Below are 22,368 nucleotides of genomic sequence, written 5' to 3' on the forward strand. Positions count from 1 at the left end.
AGTGCAATTCCTTCTTTACAACATTTTTGCCACCTTTCCTCCATTTATTTTTGTTTTTTGCCCAACATTTGGACCATGAATCAATGGTGCATAATTTGAACAATTTTTCAGTAATTGCTTTGCCAAGTGAGGGCATTTTACTTGGTGGATTGTCTTTGTCTTATAGTGCACCAATGATGCCTCTAGCTTAGCCACCTGCATGCTTGCCTAGCTCAGCTGTCCTTGATGTGCAATTCTTCAACAGAATGCCTGAGCAGCTCAAATGCTGGTACGAGGGAACCTGGGTGATATGATTAAGAGACTTGCATTAAGATCAGTGGCATAATGAATTGCACCAGTTCATTTTAGCTCAAAACTTGGTTGCCTCTGTTAAAACTCCGAGACTTGGCCATACGTGGACCTTCCTCCAAAACAATGACCAAATTTACCTCAGCACCAATCAACACAGAAACGGGTCTATGAAAAACAAAATCAATGTTTAACTTAATATTGAAATATAAAAAATCTTGAAATGTTCTGCATGGAAGAATGATTCAAGATCCTTCCAAACCTGTTCTCTGACCTTAGCAGACATTATAGACTTGCTTAATTAATTGCGAAAACTGTTTTTAAAACTTTTGTCAGTTACCTTGAAGCATTAATGACAGGATTTTCAACATGCAAGTAAATGGCAATATATTTGAGGAATTGTACCACTCTGGTATTTTGTGTATCATTATCAAGGTCCCAACAATTCTGGACTGGACTGCAAGTGGTGGATCACAACTTAATATTTGAAATGTAATTTATGCACAGCATAATTACACATTCCCAGTCCTAGTGGAACTACATGGGGGCCTGATAGGTAAAGCATCATAATTAAAATGAAAGAAATATTGAATGCAGTTTCAGTTTGTTATTAAATGGTAGTGAAATATGCAAATGATAGATTGATTAGTATATCAGTATATCAGTCATATCAGTATATCAGTCAGTATATCAGTCTCCCCCTATTTCGACGCAGACTCAAAACCCACCTTTTCAAACTCTACCTTAGTCCTCCCTCCTGATTTCCCCTGCCCCTCCTTTCTGATATCCCTATCCTTGTCTAACCCCCCCCCCCCCCCCCCAAAAAAAATAAATAAAAAATAAAAAATGCACTTCTGATGACTACTATGTTTAGAACAGTATTTCCTGTGTATTTCCAGTTTCTGGATGTGATGCTCTGACTTATGGTAGAACCTATGCACTTGTAAGTCGCTTTGGATTAAAAGCGTCTGCCAAATGACTAAAATGTAAATGTAAATGTATTGGTTATGAGTGCTGATGATTATGCCATAATTTGTATTTTATGTATTAAAGTGAAAGTGTGATTTTACAAGGGTACACTTATTGGAACAGGAGGAATATAAAATTAAAAGGATGACATAAAATAAGGTCTGCTCTATTTCTCATAGGAGTAGAACTTCCTTTGTGTTTGCTCCAGCCAAAATCACAAATTTGGAAACACTATACTAAAGGATACATGCAATTTACGTGTTGCTCGACTGGTGTCTGTCAATGGAGATCAAAGTGGTGTATGAAGATACAAAAATAACTCAAAGCTGACCCTTCAATTTTTCCATTTATTTCCCAAGTTCCTTCATTACATAAAAACTTCACAGCATCTTCATTGCTGAATATAAATTTGTAGGAGAGCTTAAAATTATTGCAGGACTGACAAGCACATCATATAACATCACACAGTGGCGGAGGCGTGTTATGATGGGCCCCAGTGCAAGATTTATTTTGTCCCCACAATTTGCTGCACAATTTTGGCCTATTTTACTTCAGTAAAAGCATTAGATGGCTTTTGCCTAGATAATAGAATCCTTTCGATTGCACCAGTTTTGCATTTGAAGTTCTGTGAAACTGGAAGAGGCGATGCACTGTATCTGTTTACTTCCGCTCTATGAACATTCCTTGTGAAGTCGGCCCATACTTCGAAGGTTCCTAAGGGCCTACTAGAACTATTTTGAATCCTATTAAGGGCGTGTCAAGATCATATTTGTGCCCCCCCCCATTCTCTGCACCGGCTGCTCCACCTATACCTCGGCCACTGACATTCACATATTAAAATTAATCAAGATATAACATTTATAATGCTACAAGCTTTGTCAAAGCATGCAAACAACTGCCCTCTCTTCTTAGTGCGGATTATTCACAGCAGATAATGACAGTAACATGACTCAAAAGGGCCAGACATTTATTGCCAGCTTTGGATGCAGAAGAAGAAAGGAGGTCTGTAACCTGTGCAGCGCTTCCTGGGTCCCCTTCCAGGAGTACAATGATCGACAGTGAGTTCATAAATTTGAATTGTTAAAATAAATGAATAGCTGAATTAATGCTTCATTTAACATTCAAGGTTCAATTAACCTGTTTACCAAGTTGAAAACTGAATTTATTTAGTTTATTGGTACATGATTACCATAAAAGTGAAATACAATCTAATTTGGTCTCTTTAAGATCACAGTTCAAAAAAGGAATTATTGCATTGCAATTTAAAAATGCCACAAATTTTAACAAATTTCAAAACATTTTTTCTAATACATTTTCAGGTTGGTCAGATCTCTATCACCAAACATTGTCAGCCTCCAATCACCTCCCTGTTCAGGGGAAAAATAATGTTTGTTTTTACTTTCCACCTTTCCTGCAATTTACAAGTAGACTTTATAGGAAAGGTTTTATGGACACTGAATCACAGAGTGTATTGTGTTGCAAACAAGACCAAGCTCCAGAATGTTAGATCTGATTGTCATTCCCCCAGACGACACACTCAAAGGAGACACTGAATGGAAGGTGATTACACAAAGCTTAGAGTTGTAAGTTAAGTTGTAAAGGGCCAACGGCTTCCTTCCCCAACATTTTTACAACCCAGACTGCAGACTGCCCCTCCCCTCCTGTCACAAAATGCCAACTTCCATCCATCCATCCATTATCTGAACCCGCTTACCCTGATCAGGGTCGCAGGGGGGCTGGAGCCTATCCCAGCATACATTGGGCGAAAGGCAGGAAGACACCCTGGACAGGTCGCCAGTCTATCTCAGGGCACACACACCATTCACTCACACACTCATACCTCTCCAATCAGCCTAACGTGCATGTCTTTGGACTGTGGGAGGAAACCGGAGTACCCGGAGGAAACCCACGCAGACACGGGGAGAACATGCAAACTCCACACAGAGAGGCCCCGGCCGACGGGGATTCGAACCCAGGACCTCCTTGCTGTGAGGCGGCAGTGCTACCCACTGCACCATCCGTGCCGCCCAAAACGCCAACTTGAAAAGCAAAATTATTATTTTATCTTCTGAAAGATAAATGTACACCTATGATAGGAAGTGATATTGAACATTTTATTTTGAAGTCACAGCAACTTCAATGTGTCTTTTTATTCTTTTTTATTTGTTTAATCAGACCACTACAAACACATTTCTGCAGATTTTAAAAGGAATGTTTGCTTATCATGATTTGGACATGAGGACATCATTAACATAGGTGTTCATCTTCAAACCCAATATCAGAGTAGCAATTATCACAGACCTTGAAATAAAATGATTCCACAAAATGTTCTCCACGGAATTATCTGTTACACTGATGTTTATATCTTCTTCTGTGGGCTACACTTGACAAGCACTGTCTGGAGGTAATTTAAACTTTTTAGCACTGCACCAGTTTTTATGGTTAATTAATTTACAGGTAGGTGATCAAGCTATCTACTATTTCACCATTCCTACATACTTCAGAAATCGAAGACCAGGGTTGCCTCGTTTCTGCACTTACATAAAGCTCTGTACAACTTTAAGTGAAGCGTCAAAATACAAATTGAATTAAAGCACAATAAAGGAGTCCTGGGAAGGTAAGGGAGTGAGACTGAGTGCAAATAGGTTCTTCCAATGTGTAGGCAACAATGCATGATTAGAGACAAACACAAGCAAACACTGTATTCCAATCAAATGGACATTTATGTAAATGCACAAGGGCAATTATTTTCAAAACTGGAATGTTCATTAGATCTTAAAGCAGGCACTGAACATTACGTGCTGCTGGATATTAAAAACATCTCAAATGTCCTCTTCTTTCTCTTCAGTGCATACCTGATATTTTTTCTTCACCTCAACAAGCCAGAGGTTATTATCTCTTGGCCTGGAGATCCGTGGCCCTGAGGGTTTATAGAAGCGCCTTTTAGCTGGAATGGCAGGTGATTCATGTTCCAAGCCAATCAAAGGTACAATTATTGTCTGATGATTCAAATAGAATTGGTGTAGGTACAGTATGTAGACGGGTGACATCTGTGGATTTCCAGTAACCAGCACTGCTATACCCTCTGTCCTCCCGCATGCTTTGGCCCAATGATGTGGTGCTACTTGTGGGCGCACCTCAGCCTCGGTGACCCTGGTCACTCGAGTGCCTCTGTGTCTTCCGTGAAGAGATCCGCTAGGTCAGCCACCGTCAGCTCCGAGGCTTCAGAATGTTTCATTGCAGTGGTGCCATGACTGCAAAAGAAGAGTGTTAGAGTGTCAGAGAGTCTCATTACATTATGTTACATTATTGGCATTTGGCAGACGCTCTTATCCAGACAGTTGATTAGACTAAGCAGGAGACAATTCTCCCCTGGAGCAATGCAGGGTTAAGGGCCTTGCTCAAGGACCCAAAGGCTGTGCAGATCTTATTGTGGCTACACCAGGATTACAACCACCGACCTTGCATGTCCCAGTCATTTACCTTAACCACTATGCTACAGGCTGCCCCACTCACTCACTCGACCTCAATGTCTCACTCGACCTCAATGCCATTCTACCTGACCATGCTAACTGCTTGTGGCAGCTGGGCTCGATTTGCGGGAAGGAAACAGGGCAATCTGAAGACCATGCCTACTGGTTCAGTAGGCATACACCTGGATTGCATTATGAATCAAAATGTGTGCTACTTTCTATAGTAGTTAACCAGTCATTCCCAAGAGAGAGCAGTTTTGTGCAAGCAGATGAGCCACCTGAAAAGCCATCCTGCTTGGATTTATTTTGCCTTTATTATTTTAGTTTGTAATTTTTTTACCTGGATCCTGTGAGGGTGAAGATAGACTTTTTTTGTTTAATTGTGCTCTCTCTCTGTCTCTCTTGTGTTCAATTTTTAAAATGTCTTTTTTTTTAAAATAAAGTTGTCTTTGATATACAATATATAAACAAAGCGATGCAGAGCCATCAGATACGCAGTGGAAATGTGAAGCACAACCGTCAGCTTACTATGCTGATCTAAGACAGAGGGACCATACACATTCATTTAACAAGTTATCCAGAAACATCAGTCTAAGTCCAAGTTGGACACATTTCAGGTAACGGCTGTCCTCATTGTGCCACTGGACCTGGGAGAATTAACCAAATGAAACAGAAAATGTCCCAAAGTTAGTAATTGAATGGGGATGCAGCAGCTCTTTGGCAAAGTGCCTGGGTGAACTCACCTTTTTTCTGCTGTTTTCAGCATGGCCTGCATTCGCTCCTCTATTGTGGATTTAATGAGGAACCTATGAACAAAAGTGGGCCTAGAGAGGGTACACGGACAAAACAGGCTTGTGGTGAAAAATGGAGGAGCTCTAAAAGTAGTTTTACAAACACGCCTCGCGGGCAGGTCATTACAGAAAAAAAGAATGTTATATCAGTGACCTACTTGCTAAAATAAAGGCAAATGAATACTGGGCTTTACCAACCTGAAAGACCGTACCATGTTTTCATGGATGTGCTAATTTAATTCCATCTCAAGCTTCAAGGTACAAAGCATTTCAGCTCAATGCCACTGATTATAGTCGTGTGTTCAAGTAAGGATGTGTTACTGTGCACAACGGCGTCATTTAAGACTACAGCATTTTCCCAGACCGCTGTTGGATGCTACGAGAGGGCAGTGGTTTCGTACACAAACACACCCTAAATATGTGTTCATGAAACACATACACTTGTAAAAATAAAAACACCATATCAATATGCCAATTACAATCAGAATCTAACTAGGAATGATACTCTTCTAATTACTATTTACAAAGCTGGCCTTAAACACAAACGGGTTAAATAATATTAGAATATTAGACTCAAGCAAAGCAAGTAAGATACTGTCCACTCACCGAGCACTTTATTAGGAACATTTTTACTATATTACACCTACTTATTCATGCGATTACCTAATCAGCCAATTGTATGGCAGCAGTGCAATGCATACTTCGCAGACTTTGACCGTAGAATGATTGTTGGTGGCAGACAGGATGGTTTGAGTATCTCAGAAACTGCTGATCTCCTGGGATTTTCACACACACTAGTCTCTAGAGTTCTCAAAGAATGGTGCAAAAAACAAGAACAGAAATGCCTTGTTAATGAGAGACATCAGAGGAGAATGGCCAGACAGGTCAAAGCTGACAGGAAGGTGAAAGTAATGCAAATAATCACACATTACAACAGTGGTATGCAGAAGAGTGTCTCTGAACACACAACACATCATAACTCTAAGTGGATAGGCTACAGCAGTAGAAGTCTAAAGAATAAGTCTAATAAATACCTAATAAAGTGCTTGGTGAGTGTATATTCTAATGACAGATATAGAGTCCACATTTACCGTCGAGAAGACCAGTGACTTGGCACCTGGATCGGTCATCTGGATCTCCTTCAGTGCTCTCACCACTGCCTTAGTTAAGTGAAAAGGGAACAGTACGTCCTGCAGCAGTGCTGACAGGTGCTTACCTGGTCTGGCCGATTCGGTGGACCCTGCCAATGGCCTGCAGCTCATGGGCGGGGTTAAGAATGGGCTCCACCAGCAGGACGTGCGTAGCCTCGATGATGTTGAGACCATTTGACCCCGTATGTAATGGGAGCAGTAGGATGTTGATATTTTCCTGGTACTTAAAGGAAGAGAGGTTCTCCTGCAGGACAACGACATAAAAATGTATTTTTGAATTATTAATATCACCGATTCTGTCATTGTTATGTACCATCAGCATCATCAAAGACTCACTTAGGCCAATAAATATGGCCGCTTAGGCCGTAAATGGCCATGTAGGTCATGAATAACCTGCATTCCATCCCTCGTAATTATAAGGGACAAGGTGTGAGGCAACACATAATACCAATATTAAAAGACCAGTCCATGTTGAAACAGAGGTAACATTGTTAAGGAAGGAATGTAATGCTTAACTTGCTTAGGCTGCTGAACTAATTGTCATAATGCATTAAACAAGAGGATACTTCCTCTTTCATGTTTCAAACTGTAGTCTGTGACTGTTGCTAATTAATTGAGCTCACAAGTCCTTTAATTTTGCACATAAAAATCAAGTATTCAGTACAACATTTTTCTATGTGGTTTTTTTTCCATGATTTTGTATGGCCGAGTTAAGCATTGCACTACCAGACTCAAATAAGCAAACACAAAATGCATACAGACCTGGAACTTGTGAATACCATTGATTTGAGAAAACTCCATGTTGTTGTCAAACAGCGCTTGAGCAATGATGTCCAGAACACCTTGCCACTGCAGAAAAACAACAAAAAAAGACAATTAATTGAAAATGGACATCGGACCAATTGAAACGTCATGCTACAATGGATAGGGGCACTCTGTACAGGATAAGCAGAAAGTCTAGCTTGGACATTTTCTTGAATATTGCAAGGATGTAATTGTAAGGCACAGAAAACTCTTGCCAAATCGAGGCATAAATGATTGAATAAAAACACCATATCAATATGCCGATTAGAATCAGAATCTAGGAATGACGCTCTTCTAATTACTATGTGCAAATGCCAGGCTTAAACATCGGGTTCAATAATATTAGAACATTAGACTCCAGCACAAAAAGTGAGATACTGTATCTTCTAATGACTGATATAGAGACCATAGTTACCGTTGAGAAGACCAGTGACTTGGCACCTGGGTCTGTAATCTGGATCTTCTTAAGAGCTCTCACCACTGCCTCTACCTTAGTTGAATGGCTTCCCTGACAGAGAGATGCATGAGATCAGGCACAAATAACGAAACCAGCTTTCAAAAATGTGTTACTGTACTGCTTACTCTACATGGGACAAGCAAGAGTTAACAACATATAGATTGTGGATATCTGAAAACGTGGATGATATCATTTACTTTGATTCGCCGTCTTTTGCGCATATATAGAGTAAACTACGCAAGTAGTCTTCTCACAGCTAACAATAACTAACACACCCAGAACTCTAGCTTACCCAAGCTAGCTACTCCCACTTTTACCTTTCCTTTGTTCAGGGACACGCGGGCTTGCGCGCGCCACACACGCGCCACACACACATACCCAACTAAATTTCCTTACTAACTTCCCGTTAGTTTATCTGTTCTGTGTTTTACGTTTGTTTAATAAATATATTTTATTAAACCCCGGTGTCCGTTTTGGAATCACATAGACATGAGAGCCGAGTTAAAGCAGTCTTTCGAAGAACTTCCAACCTTCAGGTTATCGGTATGTTTAATCATTAATATTGGTTATTTTAATAATTAATTAAAATACTAAATTTGTGGTTAGATATTTCTGATAATAGTAATTTTATGAGACTGATTACTTTTTGCAGTTATACTGCTACACAACGTTTAACTGGCGCCCCGGTTTCATAGAGAGTAAAATCCCTGCGTTATTTGGCGGCCCGTGCGAGGACCCTACATAATTTGGAGTCCAGTGCGAGGACCCCTACATATTTTGGTGCCCCGTGTGAGGAAGACTAGCTTTGGCTCAAATTTCATGTCTTGTGACTTCATAACGAATTCCCCTTCCTAATTTGGAGCTCTGCGTGAGAAAGACAAGCTTTGGCTCATATCATGTCACGTGACTCCAGAACGAATTCTCGGCATTCTTTGGCTTTTCTCAGCTAAATAACCACAAGTGCAATTTTCTGAAAAGACCACTAGATGTCACCCTTGTACCATTTTTGAAAGCCTGCATGAGCCGCTTTCTCAATACACTGCCCCCTGGTGTAACATTGTGGCATTACATTCTTACACGGTAGTTTGTTGATTGGCATTTACCTTCCGGTTTAATACGTATTATCAATAATAGTATTATTAGCCGCACTGTATTATTAATTAATGACTTTGTTAAACTAATATTTAATAATAATTAATTTAATTTTACTTTAAAATTCAAATTTGACTGTAATTTCAACGGTCTGAATATCCGCCATATGTTCGGTCATTTTGCTGTTGTTGCATTGCAGTACCGCTAGTGCAACGCGAGTCCCTGTGTGATGCTATAGCTACCTTGTACTATAGTTAGAGAATAATCAAAGAGCGTTTTAAATTCTTTATCCTTCATCACAACTTGTATGTTGGATTGTGATATTGGGAAACAATTCATTGCCAACTGTTAGGAGCTCAAGGCCCTTGTCAAATTGTTAACTTCAAGAGTACCCTCTTAAGTTACTGATTTTAGCTTTTAGCTTTATTTGGCTTGAGATATGGAACCCATATCTATTGATGAGTACCTTTCCTTTTTAGCCCAAGGTTTAGCACCTGGCTACATAGCTTTCCTGAATCAGATGAACCTCACTGATTGTAGGAAAGAAATGTTCTCCTTAATCAACGAGAAAGGTCACTCCCCCACCCAGTCAAAAGACCCAATTCTAAGTTGTCTGGTCTTGAATTTTGCCAGACAGATTAGTCTTGCTCTTCAGAGCAACAAAAACTTAGAATCAGAGATGGCATACCTCAAAGGACAACACACCAGTGTTTTACTTGAGCTTCAAACTGTTGGCAAGAAAGCAGTACAATACTTGCGTGATCTGCATTCAGCCGAATCAGATCTTTGTTCCTACAGAGAGGAATTATTTCAGTTGAAGAGTGGATGCCACAAGCTACCACATCCACTCTCTTCTGTAAGCCTGCTTTCTCAGGCTTGCCCAACTCCAGCTTCTCCTGCTTCCTCCTTACACCACAAGGCGGGGGAAGGGGGGTCACAAATTGATTCGGGTTTGTCAGATCCCGGTTCCACAGCTTGCTCTGATGGAGACTTGTCAGTCTCCTCAGATTGCAGTGCTGTTGACCACCCATGCAATGGTTTGCCCACCTCTTCCCTGGAGAGGGAAAGGGGGGACTGCATCCCAACGGTGGTCCATCTCCGCAAGGGAGAAACAGTCAGGCAAGTACAGGACTGCACCTTCCATGCCCACCCCTCTCGTGAGGAGGTCAGGGAACCCTCCCGTGGACACGGTAGAGGAGATCTAGCGTTATTAATTGGGCACACAAAAAGCAACGCTAATCCCGCTAGCTTTCCCTTTATAACTGAGAGGATAGGTGACAGCTCTGTACAGTACACTGACAGCGACAATTCATCTTCTGCCAACCATTGTGAGAATAATGACTGTTTTTCAGCTCCGCCCCCTAAATCTAACCGAGGACGTCGAGCTCCGCATGAAACGTGTTCACATTCAAATGTGATTTCAGTCTCTCCTTCACTAAACAGGCAGACTAGTGCAACTTCACATGGTCTTTGCTTTGAGGAGCTAGAGGCCATGGCGAAGTATGTCCACACATTTGACCCCAAGGACTCTGAATTTAACATTCAGAGTTACTTGAGAGAAGTTGACTACTGTCTCTCGGATCTGCCCAGGGCAACCGATCGAGAAAAGGTACGACTTGTATGGAAAACCTCTACCAGAGAGATCCATACATTTATGGAACAACTTCCACCACAGGTTCATTCCAGCTATCCCAAGGTTTGTGAAGCGTTGGCAGCTGAGTACCTGCCACGGTTTGATCAGGCCACAGCCATGATCAAATCTGTGGAGGTTAAACATAGCCATACAGAACGACCAAAAGACTTTTACCAACGACTTAAACATGCATTTTTCCAGGGCAGAAACGGACCAGGCTTAGATGAAGATCAAGCTTTCAAATCCCTTTTTGTGCACAACCTGCACCCCTGCGTCCAAACTCATGTTTCACTGTTCTCAAGGGGCCAACACTCAGCCCTTGAATTAAGCAATGAAGCCCAAATGGTCTGGGACACTTTAAGGATTGTGCCCAGGAACGAGGTATTGGAAACAGCTAAGCACGTTGTTCCAACCAAGCCCGCCGGCACTTCCCAAGTTGCCCCATTAAAGTCTAATGGCTCAAAACAACGGCATGTGAGTAAGTTCCCGGTTAAGAGCCACCGTGGTCGCTTCACACACTATGATTCCAGCCGGAATTGGAGAGAAGACCGACCCGGTAGGCCCAAGCCTCAGAGTCACCAGCATGACTCTGATAGGGAAGATACCTTGTCTGAAGAGAGCTTCTTCAGTTCCTCTGAGGACAACTAAAGCCTCTAACCTTTGTTCAGTAGTGTGTATGCCTTGAGTAACCACTCCAAAGAGCTATCTGGTCTTGTTCAACCTCCATCAAAAGACTGAATAAGACTGATCTATAGCTGTCGTCTCCTCACAGGCAGACTCCCAGCTGAAGCTTTGACCACTTTCTTTTGCACACCTTTCCTACCAAAGGGGGGAGGCAAAATAAACTGGTAGTTTATAGCAGCCACTTAGATTTGCATGTAGCAGCAGCAAACGCAGATCGTAAGTAGGTACTGTAGAGTTAAATCCGACACCTGTTATAACTCATAAACGTTCATTGCTTCTTTCTACACCTACTGAACCAATCGTAAAGTATTGCATAAGCTTGGATACAGGAAGCTGCCCTAATTTGAAAATGTCCCCACATATTTCAGATGACAACCCTCGTCAGCAACCTGACTGTAGGGACTAGAAAAGGCTACAGCCTCTCCATCCTAGACCCCTACATCATCTGAACATTTTCATGGCTGGGTCATTCCTGTTGGTGCTCCACCTTCTGGACACCATCCAATAACTAACAAAACACCTGAACTAACAAAACGACTAACCCTTTCACCAAGGCTTCTTATGTTTTGTGACAATGTATTCACTGTTCGAACTTAGTGTTTCACATTGTTTGTATCATGTGTTTTAGACCAGTTTAGTTAATTGTTGATAAATGCCTGGATGTTTGTCAGTCAATTGTGAACTGTGTTACCGACCCAATGTACTTGACCTGTGGACTGTGAACTGACTTTTGTGCTCTCAAGGAACACTGGCTTCAGCCGCATCCTGAGACCACAGGGGGGATGTAGGGACTACAACTTCCACATTCCCACAGGAAAATTCTGTGACGTCCACCACGAATGACATCTAACTTGGTTCAGCCAATCCCGTAATGGCGGGAGCAATAAACGGTCCCATATAAGAGCAAGACACGTTCTTGGGATCTTTCTTCTGTCTCTTCTGTTTCTTCTGCTTCTTCTCTTCGACGCACCCTTTTTGGCCATTCGCTTCAGCTCATTCACAACACCATCCCGGCTCCTACAAGGACAGCACGTCTTTTGGATCCAATGCGTATGGACTCAGTAAGAGAACAAACATTCAGGCATAGCCAGTGTTTAGTTTAGTCTTAACTGTTTTTGTGAATCTGTGTTTCCATATTTGCCGTCTTATCATTGGAATGTATTTTGTTAGCTATATATGTACGTGAATTGATTCGCCGTCTTTTGCGCATATATAGAGTAAACTATGCAAGTAGTCTTCTCACAGCTAACAATAACTAACACACCCAGAACTCTAGCTTACCCAAGCTAGCTACTCCCACTTTTACCTTTCCTTTGTTCAAGCGACACGCGCGCTTGCACGCGCCACGCACACGCACACACACATACCCAACTAAATTTCCTTACTAACTTCCCGTTAGTTTATCTGTTCTGTGTTTTACGTTTGTTTAATAAATATATTTTATTAAACCCCGGTGTCCGTTTTGGAATCACATAGACATGAGAGCCGAGTTAAAGCAGTCTTTCGAAGAACTTCCAACCTTCAGGTTATCGGTATGTTTAATCATTAATATTGGTTATTTTAATAATTAATTAAAATACTAAATTTGTGGTTAGATATTTCTGATAATAGTAATTTTATGAGACTGATTACTTTTTGCAGTTATACTGCTACACAACGTTTAACTGGCGCCCCGGTTTCATAGAGAGTAAAATCCCTGCGTTATTTGGCGGCCCGTGCGAGGACCCTACATAATTTGGAGTCCCGTGCGAGGACCCCTACAGTCCCCTGCCATTAATTTTGAAATGCAACCCATTGCTTTTCGCATCTTTGTTATTCCTACCACAACATAATAACGAACGGAATGATACCTTTGTTTCAACATATATACACTCACTGAGCACTTTATTAGGAACACCTGTACACATACGTATTCATATGAACATCTAATCAGCCAATAGTGTGGCAGCAGTGCACTGCATAAAATCATGCAGATATGGGGCAGGGGCTTGTAACTGTTGATCTCCTGGGACACAACAGTCTCCAGGGTTTACTCAGAATGGTGTGAAAAACAAAAAACATCCAGTGAGCGGTAGTTATGTGGACGGAAACGCTTTGTTGATGAGAGAGGTCAACGGAGAATGGCCAGAATGAGCTGACAGAAAGGCTACGGCAACTCAAGATAACCACTCTGTACAATTGTGGAGAGCAGAAAAGCATCTCTGAATGCACAACACATTGGATGGGCTATAACAGCAGAAGACCATGTCAGGTTCCACTTCTGACAGCCAAGAACAGAAAGCTGAGGCTCTGGTGGAAACAGGCTCACCAAAACTGGACAGTTGAAGACTGGAAGAACTCAGCCTGGTCTGTTGAATCTCGATTTCTTGTGAGGGCATACAGATGGTTGGGTCAGAATTTAGCGCCAGCAGCATGAATCAATGGACCCAAACTGCCTTGTGTCAACAGTCCAGACTGGTGGCGGAGGTGTGATGGTGTAGGGAATGTTTTCTTGGCATTTGAGTATCATTGCTGATACTCCACCATGTGCATCCCTTCAAGGCCACAATGTATCCATCTTCTGATGGCTACTTCCAGCATGATAATGCTCCATGTCACAAAGCAAAAGTCACCTCAAACTGGTTTCATGAACATGACAATGAGTTCAATGTACTTCAGTGGTGATCCCAGTCACCGGATGTGAATCCAAAAGAACACCTTTGGGATGTGGTAGAACAGGAGATTCACAGCATGAATGTTCAGCTGACAAATCTGCAGAAATCAAACATCAACATGGAAGAGAATCTCAAAGGAATGTTTTGTGGAAGCCACAAAGAAAGGGAGATCATACCCAGTATTAGAACAGCGTTCCTAATAAAGTGCTCAGTGAGTATAGATTGCCTCATAAAATGTACTCCCATTATGGCCCACATGAACAAAGTATTTGCATGCATTCTCAAGCATTCTCAAACCTCAATGAACTGTGAACAGATGGTACAGGTAACAGGGGGGGTTATACATGTATTCAGGGACATTTGAGATTAAATATCTGTTTGGTAAGAGAGATCAGATCATAAAACCACAACAAAGAATCAGATGTCTACAGACAGCCCGTTTTGACAAGGCTGCCATGATGGACAGCTGGTATACGCTGTCCCTGGCTGACCTTGACTGGGATGTCCTGCCCCTGGCTGGCCATGTGGGTGGTGAAGACATAGGAGATCTCGGCGTGGGAGGTGGTCTGCCTACAGATGGCGCACTTGATGGCACGGCGGCGGGTGCCCACACTGTACTGCTCCACAATGATAGCGATGCACTGGTTGCAGAAGCAGTGCCCGCACGTCAAGACTGCCCACTGTCCATAACCAAAGCAAGAGAACACATGGTGAACACTCTTAGATTTATACACATGGGTGGGTTTGCATATTCAAAGGTTGACTGTTTAATATCTGTTTTTGTTTCTATTGTTGGGAGGTTGGGACCAATAACAAGGCTGTACAATTAAGTGCCCATCAGGGACAATGCAGATTTACAGATTCATGCAAAATCAACTAACATTACTAATACATTCCTCCCCTTAAAGAGGAAGAGAAATATAGCATAACATCTGGCAAATATAGAAATATAGCATAACAAGCTGTAAATAAAGGGGGACTACACCCATAAATCAGTTTTTGATGGTAAATTGATCCCAGCATTTAAAACATAATTAGATATCTACTGATATCTAGACCGATATATCTACTGATATCTAGATATAATTTTCTGGATATCACTCTCCCATCCAGGAAAGATTTGCCCAAATGGCATTTTACATCAATTCTCAAAAAAGCAGTTCTGGGCAGCGCTGGGCAGGTGGGGACATCATTTTTTCTTTTTTTGAGACAGTCACCAGGCTACGGTCAACAGTAACACTGAAGCAAACAAAACACTGAACTTGACTAGACAGAACATGCTACCCATCACCGAAAATTAAACTTGGTTAGCACAAGCAGTTAGATGACTTTCAGAAAGAATAGGCTGTTCTGTATGATTTCATTGAGGATATTAGTCCCTGTCATTTTGAGCACAAAGACACTACAGGGGAACTGTAAGAGTGTGAAAGGCAGTAAGATGCAGCTGCTTCAGCATGCATTGACTTAAGACCACTTGTCCAACTGCTGAACAAATGTGTTTACTATGTAAAGTGTCTTTGTGACAGTCTACTTCGAAAAGTGCTATACAAACAAAATTGAATTGAATAAAAAATCCCTTACATAAAGACAGAGTTTAATAAGTCTGGATTTATGTTTTATGCTCCATTTTAATGAAATGACCTGCAACAGTCTCTGAAATTGGGTACACTCATTTAATTCAATTATTTTAAATCTATAATTTCTGACTTTTAGTGATCTTGTGATCTTGTCTCACAATATTCGGCCGAGCCACAAAGGTTTTCTTCAAATAAAAGAAGCACAAATTATGTCTTCTCATCCTATTTGCACCAGTCACTGAAGTCAAATCTACTGCCAACTACATTTGAAAGAGAGTAACAAACTGTGAGCAATGTAGTGGCAATGCACTCAGACGTGTGTTTCAGACACTGAAATAATGCAACGCATTAATAAAACAACCGCAACCGCAACATGCCCTCTTTCTCAGCTTTCTAAGCTCTTTGGTGCAACATTCCCAGACTGGCACAAGTAAATAAGTGGGGAGTAATCATTTTTAATTTAGGAACTGATATGTTAATTTATAATTGGGTAAATATTACTACATCTTGCTTTTAAAAACAAGTGTGTTTGGTAGCTATCTAATGAATACTGGAAGTAAGATTGTTAGACAACTATAGTTAGCTAACTTACTGCATAAACATAATGCATTAGTAGCCAGTGATGCAGCAAAACACTGCAAGCAAAACATCTAGCCCACGTCTCTTCCGGACTAGCCTGTAGCTCAGACATTTCATAATGGCTACACTAAATTAAAAATATTTAAACATTAAATAAATAAATTACACATGCTAGATGTGTAACGGAGATGCAAGTATGGGAAAAAAATGGTTCATGATAATGTTAAACCGAGACTGAGCTATAATGCTATAATGGGACACATAATACTACAGTGTGACAAACAAAATAACTGATAGAGACCGATCCATATTCCTCCTGGATTCATTGGGTGGGGGACAACAATAAAGAAAACAGGCAAACCTATGAGGAGGCTTCCCGACAGTCACAGCTCACCTGTTGTCCAAGTGGGCGTGCACAGATGGGGCATGGCTCCGGGTTCAAGCCCCCAGTGGATTTGTCTTGAGACTAGGACGAAAAGCATTCAACATTTTAGGTGGATATCCTTTGCATAATTACCAAATGCATATGCAAATATTACTAAATATGAACTGCTCAAATACTGTTTATTTCATAAGTGAATCATTTACTAGCCTTTCGCTGCACGGAAATAGTTAATTGTGGAAATTAGTCGGTGAGAAATTTTCAGCCGAACAAAACTTGGTTTATTTTGGGATGGTGATTAGTATGTTTATATATCATTAGTTATTGAAGTGCTAATTCGTAGGGGGTGGGCTTTTGGTTTGTAATAGCCTATTCTTTGATAGCTTCCAAGCTGATAGTGATACAGTCCTATTCAGTCCAAATTTAAAGGTGCAGTGGCAGCCTCTTGCATGAATACTTCAGACAATGACAGTCGAACAATGTGCTATCTCCCAATTCCCATTTGTGCCTCATCACCCTCACAGATCACTGAGCTTTGAACTTGTGTTGGCATTGTCAGTCACTCTGGACGTTTGGCAAATAAAGTAAACGTAAAGTCATGTGAGCAAGATGACCAGGATTACCTTCTCAAGGTTTGTGAGGTATAGAAACTGCCCTAATTTCTTCTGTAGCTGCGATTTTGCCAGGGCTCTGTCATTCAACAACTTCACACGATTCTGCTCCACCTAGGAAAAAGTGATGCCACAATGAGTGATGATTGTTACAGTACAGAGGTCCAATGATGACCAAACGATGACCAAACAACCACCTCAACCACCACCAATGTGCAGCACCCACCTAGGTGATGCAAAAGCAGCCATTTTGGGCCAGAATTACCACCACACATCAGCAAACATTTTTTTTTATCCAATTACAACAGGGGATGATGGGGAGGTTGGGTGAAATATAGCCAAGACGCTGTGGAACCCCACAGTCTTTGTAAAGAGTATCTTTTAATGTCAGCGCCTCGGTTTAAGTTCTATGCAAGCCCAGACCTGCTTAGCTTCAGCCATTTAGCAGGAGCAGGGTACATGGTGGTATGGCTGCTGGTGATGGCCCCACACTGTCACACACTGCCTTCAGCGCACGGAACTACAGATATTTGAGACATCCTATTTTTTTCTAAGCAATGGGAAGTACTGTCCGTGTATACATGAAACATTGCAATCATATTACCTGCACAAAATACACAATAACATACAAATATAATAACAATTAACATTTTTGCAGCAATGCAGACTTAAAAGTGAAAAGCTACAGATGAACTCAAATTAAATAAAAATACAACTCTTTGATTACATTTGAGAGTGTTTATTTGCTAATACAGTGAAACTTACCTTGTTGTTTGCTTTCAAGGCGGTTATCTGCAAAACAGCCAATTTTTGGTACTCCCTTTCACTTTTTCCGATATAATTATAGTAAGTGCGATATGTTTGCATTGATTGGCACTTCCATTCAAAATAGCAAATTTTGAACCTCAATATCTCACCCGATTCAAAACCAATCTCAATGCCATTTCACAGGTCTACTACAATGGCAACAGGCTCACCAAATACTGGCTTTCAGCAAATGCAAACATTTAACTTAAAAAAAAGTTTTTTGTGATGAATTGCACCAGCACAATGCAGCAAGGGAATGTTTCATTTTCATGAAAATGAACTGATTTCCATTGCAGAACAGTCTCCCAGTGCTGCCTACTACTAAACCACATTATTTTTGTGGAGTTTGAGGGGTGATCCAATCCTTTACCTCATGCGGCTCGATGATGTGCAAAACTTTAGGCTTGGGCTCATCCGCGTGGCGAACACGCAGTCGCTCCGTGGCCATACCCAGCTCATCGATCGCTGACACGTGGTCCCTCAGCACCATCCAGTACTCGTGCAGCAGCTGTCCATGAAAAGGAAGACCAATCACCATCACTGTCACACACAGATGGGAAAACCCATCAGTCACTGTTAATGTGCCACATTTTATGTTAATACAAAATGGCAACAGGAAAAATAAAACCCAGTGAAGGAACCAAAAGGAAGAAAAACATTAACATTACATATTTAAAACTAAAGAGATCTAAAGTGTCTGTTATTTTGTATTTAAAAAACATATTTCAGACCTACTCACAATGGCAACAAAATGACTGACATTTCATATTGTAATATGATTACAATAATATGATTACAATATTTGTGGCAATATCGATTCATTTGATGTGTTTGCGTTCATACATTTCTTGTTTCCTGTTTTAAACAAGTGTCTGGTGCAACATTCCCACTACATGTGATGATGTGTTTGATAATGACGAGTTTGAGAGCTTGAGATTTGCTTTTATATGTTGCTCAATATATTTGATATGTTGCTCAGATGATATTGTTGGTTGTCTTGAGGCAGTTTTCATTCTCCAAACACACTGGATGGCAAAATTAAGCGGTCTAAAGTGTCGCCGTATTTTACCCAAAAGGACTCAGACAATGGGACACGTCTTTGCAATAAACAGACGTTCTTTTATCTCATTATTTAATTAAGTTTTCTTAACTGGCATTTCTTAACTGTCACTTATACAACGGATAGGTCCAATAAACGTCTAAAAAAGACAAATTACTTGGGTGTCAGTGTCGTCAGGTGTAACGTAAACTAGCAACTAGCTAGCAGTGGGGATACATTATTGCAATAGCGTTGCTTAGCTAACGTTAGTGCAATGGGGATACATTATTGCTAGTACCTAAGGTGAGTACTATTGCTAAGCTAGTGGAGTGTGGAACTAACGTCAGCAATACCATTGCTTAGCAACCAGTAAACTAGCCTACTGTTCAGCGGAAGAATACATTTACCATAAAACATAGTTCCATTAAAAATACATTCATTTAAAATTTGTCCACTCTTTGTTTTGTGAAATTTTGAAAGATAAATGTGGTAACCATTGTATAAAAGCGTTATGGAACTTGAACCTGAGGTATATCGTGGATATTGTGTAACGCACCACACTAGCTGTGCCAATATACACAATATACCACAGGCTCTCCTTCCATAACGCTTAAATCTGTAACATTCAAAAAGATTAGAAAAAAGGACCCAATTATAGATCACATATCACCTCAGTGAAAGTTAGGTTTGCAACTACATTTTTAATACAATACAAATGAAATAAGAAAAATAAAATTGTTTCCCATGATGTCGCTGTGCATACCTTGTACTCTTTCTTCCAGGTCTCAAAAAGCTCCATGAAGGTGTTGCCCTCTTCCACCAGGGCATGGTCCATGCGCCGTGCCTTGCCGAAAGACAGGACGGCCTTGAGTGCCCGCTCCATCTCACTGGCCGCCCATAGGCCACGGCTTGTTGTGGGCAACCTGTCATCCACCAGGCCCTCCTCGTCCTCGATCATCTCTTCGAAGATGGCAGTCTGACCCTTCACACTGAATCAGTGAGGGCAGGGATGATTATGATGGTATATCAGAGAGGGGTCAATTCATTTTCACTGAAAAATTGTATACCATATCCCATTCCTCAATTAATTTTGTTTCCTTAATTGACGCCTCTGTCAGGGGGATAACCCATAACATACTACATTTTGTATGTATGCTTGGTGTTAACGTCAAAAATTAGTCGTATTTCTTTTTACATGGTGGAAGGATATAGTGCATTCTAGACTTTATTACTTCACAATAGTCTAGAGATAATATCAACACCAAATTGGTTACTGTATGTGAAGTAGTTGAACTTAACATGCAACATATTTTTTGATCTATGGTTATATGCGTATACATGGTTATATACTCTATACACTTTATCAGGTACACCAGCTTCTTAATGCAAATATCTAAGCCAATCATGTGGCAGCAACTCAATGCATAAAAGCTTGCAGACATGGTCAAGGGCTTTAGTTGTTGTTCAGTAGTGATCTAAGCTACTTGGACCGTGGAATGATTGTTGTAGTATCTGCTGACCTCCTGGGATTTTCACACACAACCTCTTGAGTATACAGAGAATGGAAAAACATGACAGGAAGGCCACAGAAACTAAAATAACCATGTGTTACAACAGCGGTATGCAGAAGACCATCAACAACACATTGAACCTTGAAGTGGATGGGTTACAGCAGCAAAAGACCACAGTTCACTCCACAGGAAATATTTTTGGACATATCATGAAAAGGTTGTCTCTCATTAATAAGCCGTTTCTGTCTGCAGAACTGCTGCTCACTGGATTTTTTTCTTGTTTTTTGCACCATTCCTTGCAAACTCTAGACTAATGTGTGTGAAAATCCCAAGAGATCAGCAGTTTCTGAGATACTCAAACCACCCTGTCCGCTGCCAACAATCATTCCACGGTCAAAGTCACTAAGATCACATTTTTTCCCCATTCTGATGGTTGTCATCCTGACCCGTATCTACATGATTGTATGCACTGCAGTGCTAATTCCACCCTAAGTAATGTTCACCAACAGGGAAACAAGAACAATATGATAACCTGGAAATTAACGCAAATTAACTCTTCCGTAAGGGAGTAAATCTGCAAATAATATGACCCTGTCTCTATTTCTTAAGTCTTAGGACTACTTACGTGTGGGAAAACAGCTTGGATTCGTAGTCAGTGAAGAGCTCGTCAGCTTTGCAGAACACACAGCTGGAAAAGAAAGGGAAACAAAGCTCAGTGAAATGAGTAGTATAACTTTAACCTGCTACAAACGTAGCAGCCATTTACATAGTCATGGACATCTGCACTACCATACTATACAGTCCCTCCAGGAATTCCCCATCTTGCAATCACAAGAATTAACGTATGCAACTTCAACCAATTCCCGCATTATTTGTGATAGCTTGAAATCTTGTCCAATCCTCACAATCATTTTGCCAATCAAACTTTCACTCATAAAAATGCAGAGCCCAGATCAAGTCAAATCACACCTCAAACTCAACAAACCAACACTGACCCCTTTCAGTGTCTGTAAACATTGAAGCTGTGCATGCAAACTGGTGGAGGAAAGCACAATGAACGCCAATAGCAGAAACAGCAGTTTTAAGCGCTAGCTAGGAAAACCAAAACGATTAATATTGATGGCTCATCAGAAAAGTTGCTCCAACAACTATAAACTTTTATCTTCAAGAGAGACCGAGATAGCTACAATAAAAAACATGCTCTTATGTTCTATTCTTTATTTCAAGAAAATAGTTTGGTTGGATATTTGGTTTCATAATCTTTAAGAAATGATGTTGCTGTGCATGTGGAAATCAGTGCTGTAATGCTGAACATGCTGCTGCTGGCTGTCTGGCTTGGAGGTCCTAGGTAGTAAAATACCTCTTTTTTCCTTTTTTTTATGCCTCACAGTACATACCACTATAGTGTTAAACCAACCCACCTAAACTGCCTGCAGTAAAATTCTGGTTTTTAACAGGCCACACTTGAAGCATTTGACGTCTAGAAGAGGTGCCAGAAAAAATTAAACGACACTCTAACATTGGATTATTATAGTTTTGGCTTCAGCCAAGTGTTAATGGACCATTTTCCATGCAATTCATGATTAATGAAAAATGATCATGTGTTCACAGCTGATTGGTTTGCTTACTTGTTGAGTGGCAGGCGAACAGGCCTCAAGTGACAGATGGTGGCCTCCTCAATCACCTCCTTTGAGGGTGGGCCCTCCAGCTTTTTCACGGCATCCTGCACAGTTTTCTGGGACTTCATCAAGTCATCCATCAGCGAGCTAAGCAAGAACTGCAGACCCCTTCCATCCCGGAACCTAGACAGCACCATCATTACAGGCAAAAAATGCCAATACCATCTGCCACATGTATGTATATGTA

At 40.9% G+C, this 22,368-nt stretch overlaps 1 protein-coding gene across 4 annotated transcripts in view; it reads right to left on the reverse strand.

Moving 5' to 3' along the window:
- Positions 1–1,590: 1,590 nt before the first annotated feature.
- The window catches only part of shprh (SNF2 histone linker PHD RING helicase), a 52,262-nt gene continuing 31,484 nt past the window's right edge, over positions 1,591–22,368 (reverse strand). For 3 of the 4 annotated variants that reach the window (XM_061239984.1, XM_061239975.1, XM_061239996.1), the window contains 12 exons: positions 22,131–22,304; positions 21,128–21,190; positions 19,755–19,980; positions 18,323–18,460; positions 17,158–17,259; positions 16,547–16,618; positions 14,488–14,676; positions 7,892–7,984; positions 7,435–7,521; positions 6,738–6,916; positions 5,474–5,554; positions 1,591–4,511 (listed from right to left, as the gene is read on the reverse strand). In XM_061239984.1, the coding sequence (XP_061095968.1) occupies positions 4,415–4,511; positions 5,474–5,554; positions 6,738–6,916; positions 7,435–7,521; positions 7,892–7,984; positions 14,488–14,676; positions 16,547–16,618; positions 17,158–17,259; positions 18,323–18,460; positions 19,755–19,980; positions 21,128–21,190; positions 22,131–22,304 (1,501 nt within the window). In that variant the 3' untranslated portion in view covers positions 1,591–4,414. Of the gene's footprint in view, positions 4,512–5,473; positions 5,555–6,184; positions 6,323–6,737; positions 6,917–7,434; positions 7,522–7,891; positions 7,985–14,487; positions 14,677–16,546; positions 16,619–17,157; positions 17,260–18,322; positions 18,461–19,754; positions 19,981–21,127; positions 21,191–22,130; positions 22,305–22,368 lie in introns of all 4 variants that reach the window. The other variant, XR_009708605.1, reaches the window with a different exon arrangement.

Source organism: Conger conger, chromosome 1 (assembly GCF_963514075.1).
Source record: "Conger conger chromosome 1, fConCon1.1, whole genome shotgun sequence".
Classification (NCBI taxonomy): domain Eukaryota; kingdom Metazoa; phylum Chordata; class Actinopteri; order Anguilliformes; family Congridae; genus Conger; species Conger conger.